General features: G+C 41.0%; 1 protein-coding gene across 5 annotated transcripts in view; it reads left to right on the top strand.

Moving 5' to 3' along the window:
- The window catches only part of MANBA (mannosidase beta), a 96,716-nt gene that overhangs the window by 45,307 nt on the left and 37,317 nt on the right, over positions 1-14,092 (top strand). For all 5 annotated transcript variants that reach the window (XR_002830571.1, XR_002830570.1, XM_006094095.3 and 2 more), the window contains 3 exons: positions 6,897-7,048; positions 8,261-8,378; positions 10,461-10,547. Coding sequence is in view for 3 of the 5 variants with exons in the window: in XM_006094095.3 (XP_006094157.1) it covers positions 6,897-7,048; positions 8,261-8,378; positions 10,461-10,547 (357 nt within the window). In the remaining 2 variants the exon portion in view is untranslated. The remainder of the gene's footprint in view (positions 1-6,896; positions 7,049-8,260; positions 8,379-10,460; positions 10,548-14,092) is intronic.

Here is a 14,092-nt window from a genome sequence, read left to right as displayed (position 1 = left end):
GGAGTTCTTCTGGTCAGATCACTTTTTTCTTTCCTGGTGTAACTAGGATGTAGTGTTGCTTGCTGAATATAATGGGGGTGGGGGGAGTGCGGGGGGAAGGTGGGAGGGAAGCACTTTAGAAATCTGAGGAAAGTGAAGGCTTGAGATAGCCACTGTGGAGCAAGTGCTAGAAAGGGCTAAGGCAACATGATAGGATTGTGAGGCAGCATTGAGGGCTCAATTGAGGTTGAAAACTGTGAATCTCTTTATCTGAGAGTCAGAATACCTTGACTTGAAAGAACTATTGATTTCTGATTGTGCTACAGTAGGCTGGTTTGGTGGTGTGTTGTAAGACATCATAGATATGTGATTTGATTTGAAATTGTTTTCTGGGCCTTCTGCCTACCCTGCTTGTACACATCCCAATTAAATCTCTTGTATTTGAGCAATACTTTAAAGGCTTGGGTCCCAAACGAGGTATCATTCTCTGCTATGGTTTTTTAAATTATCTTATTTCTAAAATGTATAGGAGCACTAGTTGGTGTGGCTCAGTTGGTTGGGCATTGGCTCGTGCACCAAGAGGTTGCCTGGTCTATTCCTGGTCAACAGCATATGCCCGGATAGCGGGCTTGATCCCCAGTAGAGACTGTGCAGGAGGCAGCTGATCGTTGTTTCTCTGTCCCCCTCCCCCACCCCTCCCCCTCCCTCTCCCTTCCTCTCTCTCTAAAAATCAATATACTATTCTTTAAAAAAAACAAAAAATGTTATAGGATCAATAATGGTATATTATGTAGGAATATTAAGGTGCTATTTTATTTAGCCTGTTAAAACCTTCCTACAACATTTTAGTCAGCTTTGCAGTCTGCTCATTTAGAAGGTTCAGAGGAGAGCCATGAAGGTGATTAAAAGAAGAGAGGACAAAGGGATAAGATAATTTAACTTCAAGGAAAGCTGAGGACATGCTTGCTAGTTCTTTAGGTTGTTATTTTTGATATTTTTTCATTCATCCGTCATAGGGTAGGTGTGGAGGTGGAAGTGGTTACTCATGGGAAAGGCTATGTGACAGCCATGGTCGTTTATACTAGAGCAGTGGTCGGCAAACTGGCCCCTTGAGTGTGGCTCTTTCACAAAATACAACGTGCGGGCGCGCACGTACAGTGCGATTGAAACTTCGTGGCCCGTGCCATGGGGCCAAAGAGCCGCATGTGGCTCGCGAGCCGTGGTTTGCCGACCACTGTACTAGAGTGGTGTAACTGAGGAACATCTCAGAATTCATTTGCAGTGGGAACTTTGAATAGTATTTATGTTCATTTGCCCATTTGACTGAGATGTCAGAGGTTGGATCGAATGATCTCTTGCCTCCCCCAAAGAAGACAACAGAATGATGCAAAAATCTGAGATTTTGCAAGTTTCGGGATTCAATGTTTGATTTGATATTTAGATAAAAAGTATAGATTAGAGAGAGAATATTTAATTCACCCTTGTTTGCATCCAGGGTGGGTCTTTGAGGGAATTCAGTTTCTCACCAGTCCTAAGTTTCTTAGTGTTTCAGATGATTTCAGACTTGCCACTGTTTCAGCAAGCAAGAAATTTGACTGCTACTTGCCATCATTATCTGTGTTCTGGCCCTTAGTCTTATTTCTTTCCAGCCTTTATTTGTTGGCAATGTGTCAGATCCAGGTTTCTTTTTATTTTTTATTTATTGTGAAGTATAACGCATATACAGAAAAGTACATAATGTGGAGAAATGCTTAATGAATGATTACAAAATGACCACTTATGTAACCATCATCCTGATCAAGAAATACTACATTACTAGAACCTCAGTAGCCCCCTACCCACCTCTCCTTCCTAAAGATCCATTCCCCTGACTTTTAACACTATAGCTTGTTTCCTGCCTGTTTTTAAACTTTACATATGTGGAACCATATAGTATGCATTATTTTGTGTCTGGCCAATTTGGCTTAACATTATATTTGTGACATTTAATATGTTGTTGTGTATAGCTGTTCCATGTTTATTTACACTGTTGTATAATATTTTCTTGTATTGCACATACTGCTATTGCAATTTGGATAGTTTCCAGTCTTGGCTATTCTGAGTATTGCTGCTCTGAGCATTAACGTCATGGTGCTCCAAGTACATACAGCATTTCTGCTGGAAGTGGGATTGCTGAATCATAGGATATGTGTAGCTTCAGTTTTTAAAGAGAATGCTAAACTGCAAAGTGGTGGTATTTCCATCCAAAGTGGTGGTATTTCACCTTCATCTATTGTTGTTCAATTTGTTGGCATGTAGTTGTTTGTAATATTTTCTTATAATCCTTTGCATTTCTGTGGTGTCAGTTGTTACTTTTCTCCTTTCATTTCTGATTTTATTTATTTGGGTTCTCTTTTTCTTAATGAGTCTGGTGAAAGGTTTATCAATCTTGATTATCTTTCCAAAGAAACAGCTCTTGGTTTCATTGACATTTTGAATTGTTTATTAGACTTTATTTCATTTATTTATGCTCTGATCTTTATTGTTTTCTTCCTTCTACTCACTTTGGGCTTTGTTTTTTGTTCTTTTTCTAGTTTCTTTAGGTGTATATTTAGATTATTTATTTGAGATTTTTCTTTTTTCTTCAGGTATGCACGTATTGCTATAAATTTCCCTTTTAGGACTGCGTTCACTGTGTCCCATAGATTTTGTGTTGTGTTTTCATTTTCATTTTTCTCAAGGTATCTTTTGATTTCTTCCCTGATCTCATTTTTAACCTATTAATTGTTTAGTAACATGTTATTTAGTCTCCATGTGTTGGTGTTTTTTTCAGTTTTATTCTTTTAATTGATTTCTAGTTTCATACCATTATGGTCAAAGAAGATGTCTGATGAGATTTTAATCTTCTTAAATTTATTGAGACTTGCTCTGTGGCCTTTTGATTTGAAGTGGGTCTCTTGTAGACAGAACATATGTAGACCTTGTTTTCTTATTCATTCAGCTATCCTATGTCTTTTGATTAGAGTATTCAATTAGCTTATGTTTAAAGTGATTATTGATAGGTACGTATTTATTACCATTTTGTTATACATATTTATGTTTCTCCTTTTTTCTTTTCTTCTTCTTAAAGAAGTTTCTTTAACATTTCTTATAATACTAGTTTGGTGGTGATGAACTCTTTCAGCTTTTTCTTGTCTGAGAAGCTCTTTATTTCTCCTTCAATTTTAAATGTTAGTCTTGTTGGGTAAGGTATTCTTGGTTGTAGGCCCATGCTTTTTATTTCACTGAGCCACACTGGCCTGGAACTCCTAACTCTTGTCTAAAAAATCCATTCAGCTATCCTGTACTTTCAAAGTTAATCCTTCTATTTTTAGAAATGAAATCATAAAGTCAATTAGAAAACTCATCTAGTGAGTTAGAACCTTCACTTGTTGAAATAGAATCTTCAACAACAGAAAAAATTGGAAATTAAAAAATTTAAAATTCAAACTGCTTGACTTACATATTTAGGTTCCTAGATACTTACACCTATATTTCCTTTTAGACACTAATATACTTCGTTGGGCTGTTTAAACTATTTCTAATCTTGTAAAAAGACAATATATTCAGTTTGGCTGTAAGTATGTGTTACTTGAGAGTCTTTTCAAAAATCCTCTTTGAGAGACCATTATTTTCTCAGAAGTAAAACACCTGTTATAGAGGAAGGCTTTTATGTTACCTCTCAAGACTGCCTAGAGATATGCAGAATTACTGACACTAATCATAGAACCAACACCTTTAAGCTATCAAGGAATGCCCAGAGGGAGAGGTGGCTGGAATTACTGCCTCTTCTTTGAGGCACTGTCAGGTGGTTTAGGGTTTACTTTGACCTGGGTTATAAAACTGTTATTGCAAGAGTTGGGAGACAGAAATAGCTGTCTTTGTATGAGACTATTTGCACAGAAAAGAAAAAAACATGTTGGAAAATGTGTTTTATTAGTAATACTATGTGTAGCATTAATAAAAAAAAATTAAAGGGTTCTATTTTCTAGATTAGTGATTCTCAAATTCTTTTGGAATCAGAATCACTTTACATTTATAAAAATTATTAAGAACCCCAAAGTGCTTTTGTTTCTGTGAGTAAATGTTAAAGCTTATAATTAAATATTTTTCATTTCAAATTATGGTTAAAAAAAACCCCTATCACATGTTACTCTATGAGTTATTTTATATAAATACTAGGAGCCCAGTGTGCGATTTGAAATCTCGTGGTGCCACCCTGCCTTGACACCCGAACCTCTCCACACAGAGCTCCAGCCCCCAAACCCTCTGGCCTTCTCTGGCCACTTCAAGCCCCGCCCTCAGTTCCTCGAGTCGCCTAGGGCTGGTCCCGCCTTCTCTGGGCGCCTCCCCGCTTCCGCCCTGTCTTCGGAGCGGCTCTACCCTGTCATGGTGCCGGAGGAGAGCGTGGAAGCCGCCCACCCGCTCCACTGTGCTCCTTCCCCTGGCAGGTGGGCCACGCGGGGCACTCAGAGTGCGAGTGGTAGCTGGCAAAGGACTGGTGAGGGAGGCGCTATGCGCTCTCACCCCCACCCTCCCCAGCACAGGATGGTTCCACCTCCTCTGGGCGCCTCCCGGCTTCCACCCCATCTCCGGAGCAACGCCCCAGCTAATATGCTAATGACCTGGTCGTTACCGTTAGGGCGTATCAACCATTAGCATATTAGCTCGTTATTAGTATAGATATTTATAAAATAAAACATTTAGTTAGAATAATGACATTGTTTTACATGTTTGCAAATCTCTTGCTTAATAGAAGGAATCTGGATTCTTAATAGAAGGAATCTGGATTCTTATCTGTTTCTGAATTCAATTTGCAGTATGTTGTTTTCATTGAAACATATGAAGAAAATCTGACTTGACACAGATAGTATGTAGTTGGAGAAGAGAGGAGTAGCCTTTTCAAACTGCTTGACTTTTCTGTGGCGATTCTTTGGTACTACACTAGAATTTAACAAGTGGTGGTTTTTTAAAGACTCGTTGTAATGTGGAATCTGAAGCCATTTTAATGAACTCTTCTTACTCTGTTACATTAAATTCAATTGGTATAACTTGCCCCTTAACGGATCTTTTATTCATGTGTGATATTGTAATATAATGTATTGGTTACTTGAAAAATGGTGTCCTAAGAGTTCCAAATGTTGAAACATTTCATTATATAAAATTATATTCAATAAATTGGATTCTCTGATATGTCAGTTTGGTTCTGCTTCAGTATTTTTAGATGTAGACAGCGTGACTGTATGTTGAAAATTTTAGTCTTATTATCCCATTTTATGACAACAGTTCATCCTTAAATTGGGAAAAAGTATATTTTAAATTTTCCTTTAGACTGAGATAAAATTTATTAAACTCTAAAATGAGTTTTAATTAATATTAAAATATGTTTTTATTTGAAATCTTAAAAGTATTATTGTGAAACAAGTTAAAAGGTACCTAGTCTTTTTGTGTTTCTGTATAGGTTGCAAGGAAAACTTTGGGATTCGAAATCATAATTTATTGAACGGTAATGCAGTTACAGATATTGCAGCAGGAGTAACCAGAGACAGCTAGTAAGAGCACAGAAGTACTGAGTTAATCTCTGAAATACACCTTTTCATACCCTAAACCTCAACTGTGGAACTAGAACACACCAGAATATTCAAGCACATATTCTATTAGCTGTCAGAGTGATGATGTCATCACATATCATGTAGCTTCTGGAAAATTCCACTGTACACTCAAAAGAGGGAGAGTGAAAGAGCAAATGTTTTATCTTTATTGTGAAGATAGTTTTGGACTTAAGGCCTCCCTCACTCCTCCCCCACCCCCGAAAGATTCTCAGGAATCCTCTGTTGTCCCTTGGCCACACTTTAAGAATCACTATTCTAGATGTATGAATCCTTAAAGGTATTCTGAGTTACCTCTGAAAATCACTGGGCATTTTTTACATTTTGCAACTCTAAAGCAGGTGTGGTAATTCCATGTCGAGTTCTTCCTCATCTAAGCCTTATTCTGTGTCTTCTCATAACATTAACTCTGACACATTTCATCATGCCATAGTAATAAGGGCAAGGGCAAGAAAATGGAAGAATGGTGGACACTTATTACATGGAATACATTGGTTAATTCATTTATATTTTTAATTCGAGAAGAAATGCATAATTTTGGTTCAGGGCTTGGTCCAGTTTATGATGGGAAAGAATGAAGATTTGGATAAGAACATCAATCTGCTCTACCTAGGGTCTTGCTGCTCATGCTGCTGAGGGAAACCAGGCTAGGCTTTTCACAGGGACAGAGGTCTCAGCTTCCTCTCCTGTAGCAATGATGATATTGGGGTATGTGCTCTTATCTAGTCTTTTAATTGGAACACTGCTTACATTTCCAGTTCCATACCAGAGCTCTCTCACACATTGAGTTTAATGTGATAATTAGCTAGGATTAAATTGCCTATTAAGCAAAGTGATCTTAATCAATAATGTGCTATTATAATTGGAAAGATGTTAAATTATTAAATACCTTGTGCTATATTTCTTTGTTTCTTAAGTGTATATTTTGACATATTTTAACAATACTGAAATGAGAATGTGTTTTTCAATCAAAGATGTGGTAGTTTAACTGATGGACATTTCTCCATACCCTCATCCCCTCTCCCCCCACAACTTTGTAAAATAGTATCAGTTTTTGTTTTAATTTTGAAATGTTATCTTTAAATACATTTCTTTTTAAAAAATTTTTTATTTTATTGTTTAAAGTATTACAGATAGTAGTAAATATGTCTCCTTCCCCCCCCCCCCCGCCCCCCCATTGACCTTCCCCCGGCTCCCCTACCGAATACATTTCTTTTATTATAATTACAAATGTCTATTTCATGAGGAAGACTACAATATATTTTTTGTATTTAATTCTGTTCATAATAGGTTTTTTTTAGGACAGTGGAACTGATACAAGAGCCCATAAAAGGTTCTCCTGGTCTGAGTTTCTACTTCAAAATTAATGGATTTCCAATATTTCTGAAAGGATCAAACTGGATCCCAGCAGATTCGTTCCAGGATCGAGTAACCTCTGACTTGTAAGTTATCATCTTTCTTTTCTTGTTTCTCTTTTATTAACAGAGCCACAAAGCTTAAGAGCTGCTCATTCTTACTTTTGTTAGTTCCAGTCAAAGGAATTGAGGGGCAATATAGAATTCTAGGATAAAAATTTTTCTAAAAGATGATTAAACTTGTCCCCCCGCCCCGACTTTTTGAAGAGCACCTTAAATATTTTTGTTCATATTTTTAAATATTTATCTCTTCATGCTAAGATATTTGCAGATTCCTTTACTTTTACCTTAATAAAAAGAACTAAAAACAATCGTTAAAATTTTAGATCTAGGAAAAAAATTAAAGTATTTTTCTGAAGCTGTGAGAATAGAACAATATAAGAAAGTAATTTTTTTAATTGGGTTTGTAAACTACTGTCTTTGTGATAGTGAAGATAAGCCTTGTGAAGTGAAAAACACTGTTAACGTATTTACAAATGTATAAATATGCATTGTAGTATATTACTAGATGTTTAGAATGTAGATGTGGTTGGTAACTAAACTCTAATTTTGCCCAAACTTGTAGTAATTTCCTTTTACTTCAATATATATATATATATATTGTTTTGAATTTTACATTTAAATGAAATTATTCTCCAGGCATAGGCCCAGATAATTAGCTGTCTCTCTCTTTTAAATGATCCTCTCCTATCTGGCTGGTTTTGGTGGCAGCTGTTCAGCACAGCTGGGCCAATTAGTAAACCTGCCCATGAGCACCTTTGCTCAGAGTCAGTGCTCTGGGTCCCAGGCTAGCCTGTTACTGGTCTTTTTCGTTCCTTTCTGGGCATTGCTCTGGAGATGGAAGGTACATGCTCTCAAAGTGGCCATAAATTTCTAGACTTTTCTTTTTTAATTTTTATTGATTTTAGAGGGGAAGGGAGAGGGAGAGAGAGATAGAAACATCAATGATGAGAGAGAATCATTAATCGACTACCTCCTGCACGCCCCACACTGGGGATCAAGCCCACAAACCTGGTATGTGCCCTTGACCGGAATTGAACCTGGGACCTTTCAGTCTGCAGGCCGACGCTCTATCCACTGAGCCAAACCAGCTAGGGCCAAACTATCATCATTTTAAAATGTGTTTTTCTAGCAGAGATTTTAAGTGTGTTTATCACCCACAATGTGTTTCTTAAAATCTTTTTTTTTTAGCATCCCCAGGTTTTCAGATTAGTGTTGGTTTTTAAAATTTCTCTATAGGTTATCACTCCTTTTGCAGTCTGTCGTGGATGCTAACATGAATACTCTTCGGGTGTGGGGAGGAGGTATTTATGAGCGAGATGAATTCTATGAACTCTGTGATGAACTAGGAATAATGGTGAGTAGTTGACAGCACTTTATTTTTTGACTAGAGGCCCAGTGCATGAATTTGTGCATGGGTGGGGTCTGGCTGGCCCACCCTGATCAGGGCCACTTGGGGGAGGGGACGCAAGAGGTTGGCCAGCCGCCCCTGTCTCTCATTGGGGTGGGAGGGGCCAATGGGGGGGGGCGGCTGGGGGGAGGGGCCATGGGTGGTTGGCCGGCCGGCCCCAGCCCCTGGTCGAACTCCCGGTTGAACTCCCAGTCAAGGGAACAATTTGTATATTAGCCTTTTGTTGTATAGGAATAGAGGCCCAGTGCACAAAATTCGTGTATGGGGGGGCAGTTCCTCAGCCTAGCTTGCACTCTCTCTAATCCGGGACCCCTTGCAATCCAGAACTGCTGGCTCCTAACCGCTCGCCTGCCTGCTTTCCTGATTGCCCCTAACTTCCTCTGCCTTGGCCCTACACCCAGGACCCAGGCTTTCCTCCTCCGGCCAGCCACAGGAACCTGGGATTGGGACCAGCTTTGCCCGGGCCGGCCGCAGGCACAGGCGCCCGGGACTGTGAGTGGGTAGCTTCTCCTGGGCCCAGCTTTGTCAGGAAGGACGTCCAGAAGACATCTAGTCTAATTAGCATATTACCCTTTTATTAGTATAGATATGTTACTTTTTCAGCATTCTGAGAGTGTGATATTGCTCATTCCTTCTTTTCTCAGAGTCAGGAATGATGTTCCTTTTTTTTGCAAAAGATTAAATGGCATCTTAAGAACCAAGAGCCAGAGTTGATAGCGAGTATCACAATTATTTAATTATTTTTGAATGATAGGCATTCTCTATAGTAGTTATATCAGTATGTATCTATCTACATTTTCTTTGTGATTTGAGACTATGCATAAAAAAGAAAATAAGATATTTAAAAACTTTAACTTTAAGGAGCACCAACAAGCCCTAGAGAGAAGAAAAATAATAAAATTAAAGGTGTGCTAGCACTCCCAACATGTTTTACATTAGTGAGGGTTACACAAAGAAAATATATTTTTAGTTTTAGTATTACAGTTTTAAAATTTAAAGCTCTCCATAGAAGAGTAGTAATTATAATAATATTGATAATGCTGATGGTCATGATGATGTGACGATATTCTGTAATATTCATTGAGTGCCAGGCATTGTTCTCCGTGCTCTGCATCTATTATTTTGTTTGAACTTCATGCCCATTCTATGGGGTGGTGGTTGTTGCTCTATATCCACATTTCACAGAGAAGGAAACTGACACGTGCAGGGTTAAATAACTCGCCCACAGCACATGGTGGGGCTATGGTGGGGTCAAGGTTCCCACTCAGGCCCACTGAACCGGGGCCCTGCTCTCAACCACTTAGCATGACAGCCTCCCCAGGAATGAGCTTATGTGGTGTCAGTACTAAAATGTCCATGTAGTAATTATTTTTGGCCATGAAAATGTATTCCTTCATAAACAATGTATGTTTCTTTCTTTTTCTGTTTTAATTAAATTTATCTTTATTGTTGAGAGTATTACAGATGTTCTCCCCCCCCCCCCCCCATTATCCCTCCTTATTGTCCCCTCCACCAGGTTCCTGCCCCACCCCAGGCCTTCACCACCCTATGTTGTCTGTGTCCATGGGCTATGCATATATGCATATAAGTTCTTTGGTTCATCTCTTCCCCCCTCCCCTCTCCTCCCTTCCCTCTGAGAAATGTATGTTTTTAATAGACTGGTCCATCTCTCAATACCAAATTCCCAGTGACAGAGTGAGTTAGGAGTAAGGAGGGGTCGGGGTAGGAAGCTTCATTTAGAATTTTATTTCCCCCTCAACACACTCACTATTTCCTTACTTGAATTCTCAGTCTTTCTTGCCTCCCTTGCATTTTATCTTCTCGGGTTTTCCTACGGTCATGTGCAGTTCTGGGAAGTCAGGGGACCCCGAGTGCCCGCACATAGTAGTGCTCAAATGATCACACTCATCGGACGAACTTGATTTTTCATCTGCATGAAAGATAATCCCCACAGTTCAGAGTGAGGAATTTGTTTCTGTGTGGTAAAATCCATGGAAGTGCTTTATCACCTTTTATTTGGTTTGCTAGGTATGGCAGGATTTCATGTTTGCCTGTGCCCTTTATCCAACTGATGCGGACTTCATAAATTCAGTGAGAGCAGAAGTTGCTTACCAGGTACGTTACTACCATTTCAAGAAGGAACAGGCTTACGTTTTAGTTTTGCCTTTTGTTAAACCACTCCACGTTGCTTTTTGTTGTTCTCTTTACTAAATCTCATGAAAAATCACAATCAGGTAATTGTTTTCCTAGGTGATTCCACCCAGTCTCATGGCTTTACCACATTACCACTCTCATATTTATCTCTGGTACAATTCTGCGGAATTCCTGGTTCTTATATCCAACTGCTAATTTGGTGCCTCCACTTATGGACATCCCAAATGTAACATGTCCAAAACAAAGTTATATTACCTTCCCTGAACTTGCTTTTCCTGCAGTTTTCAATAATTGGCAATGCCAGTCTGAATTTCTCAGGTCAAAAATTTAAAGTGATTCTTGACTCCTTGATTTCTTTTGCATTCCACATATACACACTTATATTTGTACTAGGGGCCCAGTGCACGGATTCGTGCACCAGTGGGGTCCCTTGGCCTGGCCTGTGGGGATCGGGATGAAACCGGCTCTCCAACATCCCCCAAGGGGTCCTGGATTGTGAGAGGGCAGTTCTCGGGTGATGCACCCCAGAATCTGGCTCCCTCCTCTCTGGTTCTGGGTGCATCACCCAAGAACTGCCGCTGCCAAGTGACCACAGCTGGCAGCTCCTGTGTTGAGCATCTGCCCCCTGGTGGTCAGTGCATGTCATAGCTACTGGCCAGTTGGCCGGTCAGCTGGTCGCTTAGGCTTTTATATATATAGATAATATTTCCCATTAAGAGAAAGTCGTCTTACAGAAATGGCTGATTTCAGTGAGGGGCAGGAAATATCCTAGATTATTCTGGAAGATTCTGACAGACAGATAACAAGGAGGCTATAACAAGGAGGCTATGAAAGATACGTCAAAAAAACTTTGGTGGGACTCTGACCAACCCAAAGTGGGACAGTTTGAGGTTCAATAAGGATAAGAATGTCAGTGGATCGAAATCCATCAACTGTGTTGAAATACATGGGTTTATAATTATAAGCTGTGTATTTGCATGAAAAACCAAAACAAAAGCAAGATAGCGGCTATTTTGGAAGGAGAACAGGACCACGATTGGGAAGGTGGTTGGTAAAGTTTTTCTGGTCTGGGTGGTGGTTATAGACTGATTGCCTTATAATAGTTTACTGTGCCATAATTTATTTTCTTCACCTGTGTTTTATTAAAAAAATAAGGCTTTAAAGTACAAATTGAGTCATCCCTTGCTGAAAGCCCTCCAGATAGAGTTAAGGACCCTCAGCAGGTACTGTCCCGTCTCTGCCTGCCTCTCCACCTCACCAAGCACCGCCTGCCCTGCGTGTATGCCCTGGCCCACCATCCCCACCACCTTCCCTTGTGGACCACCTCACTCATTCTCTCTGGCCCCTGTTAACCTTGAGCAAGGCTTCCTCTGGTGAAGAAATCTTTCTGAGTCTGCAAATCTAGATGAGGTCATTTGCCCTTCGTGAGCCACAGCACACTTTGAATTCCTCGCTCAGGCATTGCCACCCCTGTAAAGTTGCAACCTCTCTGAGGCCAGGGCTTGTTCCCTTCTGTGTCCCTCCTCCCCGGCTGGATTATTCACCGGGTAGATGGATGGGGAGATGAATGAAAAACTTTAAAGTATTGATTATAGTTATGTAGGTTGCAAACATTTCAGCTTTTTTTTTTAATCCTCACCCGAGGATATGTTTTTTCATTGATTTTTTTAGAGAGAGAGAAGGGGGAGGGGGGTAGAGAAATATCAATGTAAGAGTTCTTAGAAACATTGATCGGTTGCCTCCTGTTCACACCTTGGCCAGAGACTGAACCCGCAGCCTAAGTATGTGCCCTGACTGGGAATTGAACCTGCAAGCTTTTGATGTATAGCACGATGTTCCAACCAACTGAGCCACCTGACCAGGATGCAAACATTTCAGTTTTATCTTTACTTTTCTTTCATACAAATAATTTACTATGATATCTGTGTGCCTTCCAAAACAGGAGAACTTCTAATGCAGAGTTCGTTAACATTTTAAATTGAAGCTTACCATGAAATTCTCAGTCAGTTTGAAGGGTATCACAGAGTCACTGAAGTTTTCTTGCCTCTTCAGTGTTTGTGTCACCAGCACCACAAACATGCCAGTCATTGCTGGTAGCAGTCTCACTTACTTGGGCATATGTAGAGGCAAATAAAGGAAATGCTGTTTATAAGGATGATTTAGAAAAACACAGGATGTTAATTTTTTAAAATGAGCTATATCTCTTTAATGCATCTCTGTATCATGTATGAATTACTTAGCATCTTGAATGGAGACCACAGTAGAAACAGCAGCTGGGATCCATCACTGTGATCATCCCTGACTGTGAAAGAGAAGTGGTGAATACCACGGAGGTTGTATTGCTAAGCCATGTTCCAAAAGAATTTCTCGTGACCATTGACTCCCTTTGTTGTCCTCAAAGGTTTAATTGCCCTCTTCTATTGGGGTGCATCTTCCTGTGTGTCAGAAGACCTGATCTTTCTCCTTACACAGGGCTGGCCCACAGTGAGCCCAGCTCATGCAGACCTCAATTTTTTTCAATATTGTTAACTTTTTATTCCATATTCTTACAGTTTATTTTAATGTATATCACACACACAAATATATTTCCCCGTGTCTTTTATTTTTTACTAGAGGCCCGGTGCACAACAATTTGTGCACTCGGGGGAGGGGGGGGAGGGGCCATCAGCCCGGTCTGTACCCTCTTGCAGTCTGGGACCCCTCGGGGGATGACCACCTGCTGGCTTAGGCCCGCTCCCCAGGGGATTGGGCCTAAGCTGGCAATCAGACATCCCTCTGGCAGCCCAGGAGCCCTCAGGGGATGTCCACTTGCCAGCGGGGAGCAGGCCTAAGCTGCAGTCTGACATCCTTAGTGCTGCTGAGGAGGCGGAAGAGGCTCCCACCACCACTGCCGTACTGGCAGCCATCAGCCTGGCTTGTGGCTGAGCAGAGCTCCCCATGTGAGAGCGCCCTGACCACCAGAGGGCAGCTCCTGCATTGAGCGTCTGCCCCCTGGTGGTCAGTGTGTGTCATAGTGACCAGTCATTCCCAGTTGTTCTGCTGTTAGGGTCAGTTTGCATATTACCCTTTTATTATATAGGATAGAGGCCTGGTGCATGGGTGGGGGCTGGCTGGTTTGCCCTGAAGGGTGTCCCGGATCAGGGTGGGGGTACTGCTGGGGTGCCTGGCCAGCCTGGGTGAGGGGCTGATGGCTGTTTGCAGCTGGTCACAGCCCCTTCAGGGTGGGGGTTCCCACTGGGGTGCCTGGCCAGCCTGGGTGAGGGGCTGATGGCTGTTTGCAGGCTGGTCAAGCCCCCCCCCCCCCCAGTAAGGACCCTCACCCCATGGAGGTTTGGCCAGCCTGGGTGAGGGGCTGATGGCTTGTTTTCAGGCTGGCCACACCCCCCTTTAAGGTAAGGGTTCCCACTGGGTGACTGGGCCAGGCTGGGTGAGGGCTGAGGGCGTTTTCAGGCTGGTCAGGACCCCCCGGCGGACGGAGCTTCCAGCTCTCTTTTTTCTTTTTTAAA

This window comes from Myotis lucifugus, unplaced genomic scaffold, assembly GCF_000147115.1.
Source record: "Myotis lucifugus unplaced genomic scaffold, Myoluc2.0 scaffold_129, whole genome shotgun sequence".
Taxonomy (NCBI): domain Eukaryota; kingdom Metazoa; phylum Chordata; class Mammalia; order Chiroptera; family Vespertilionidae; genus Myotis; species Myotis lucifugus.
This window is presented reverse-complemented; position numbering and strand designations above follow the sequence as displayed.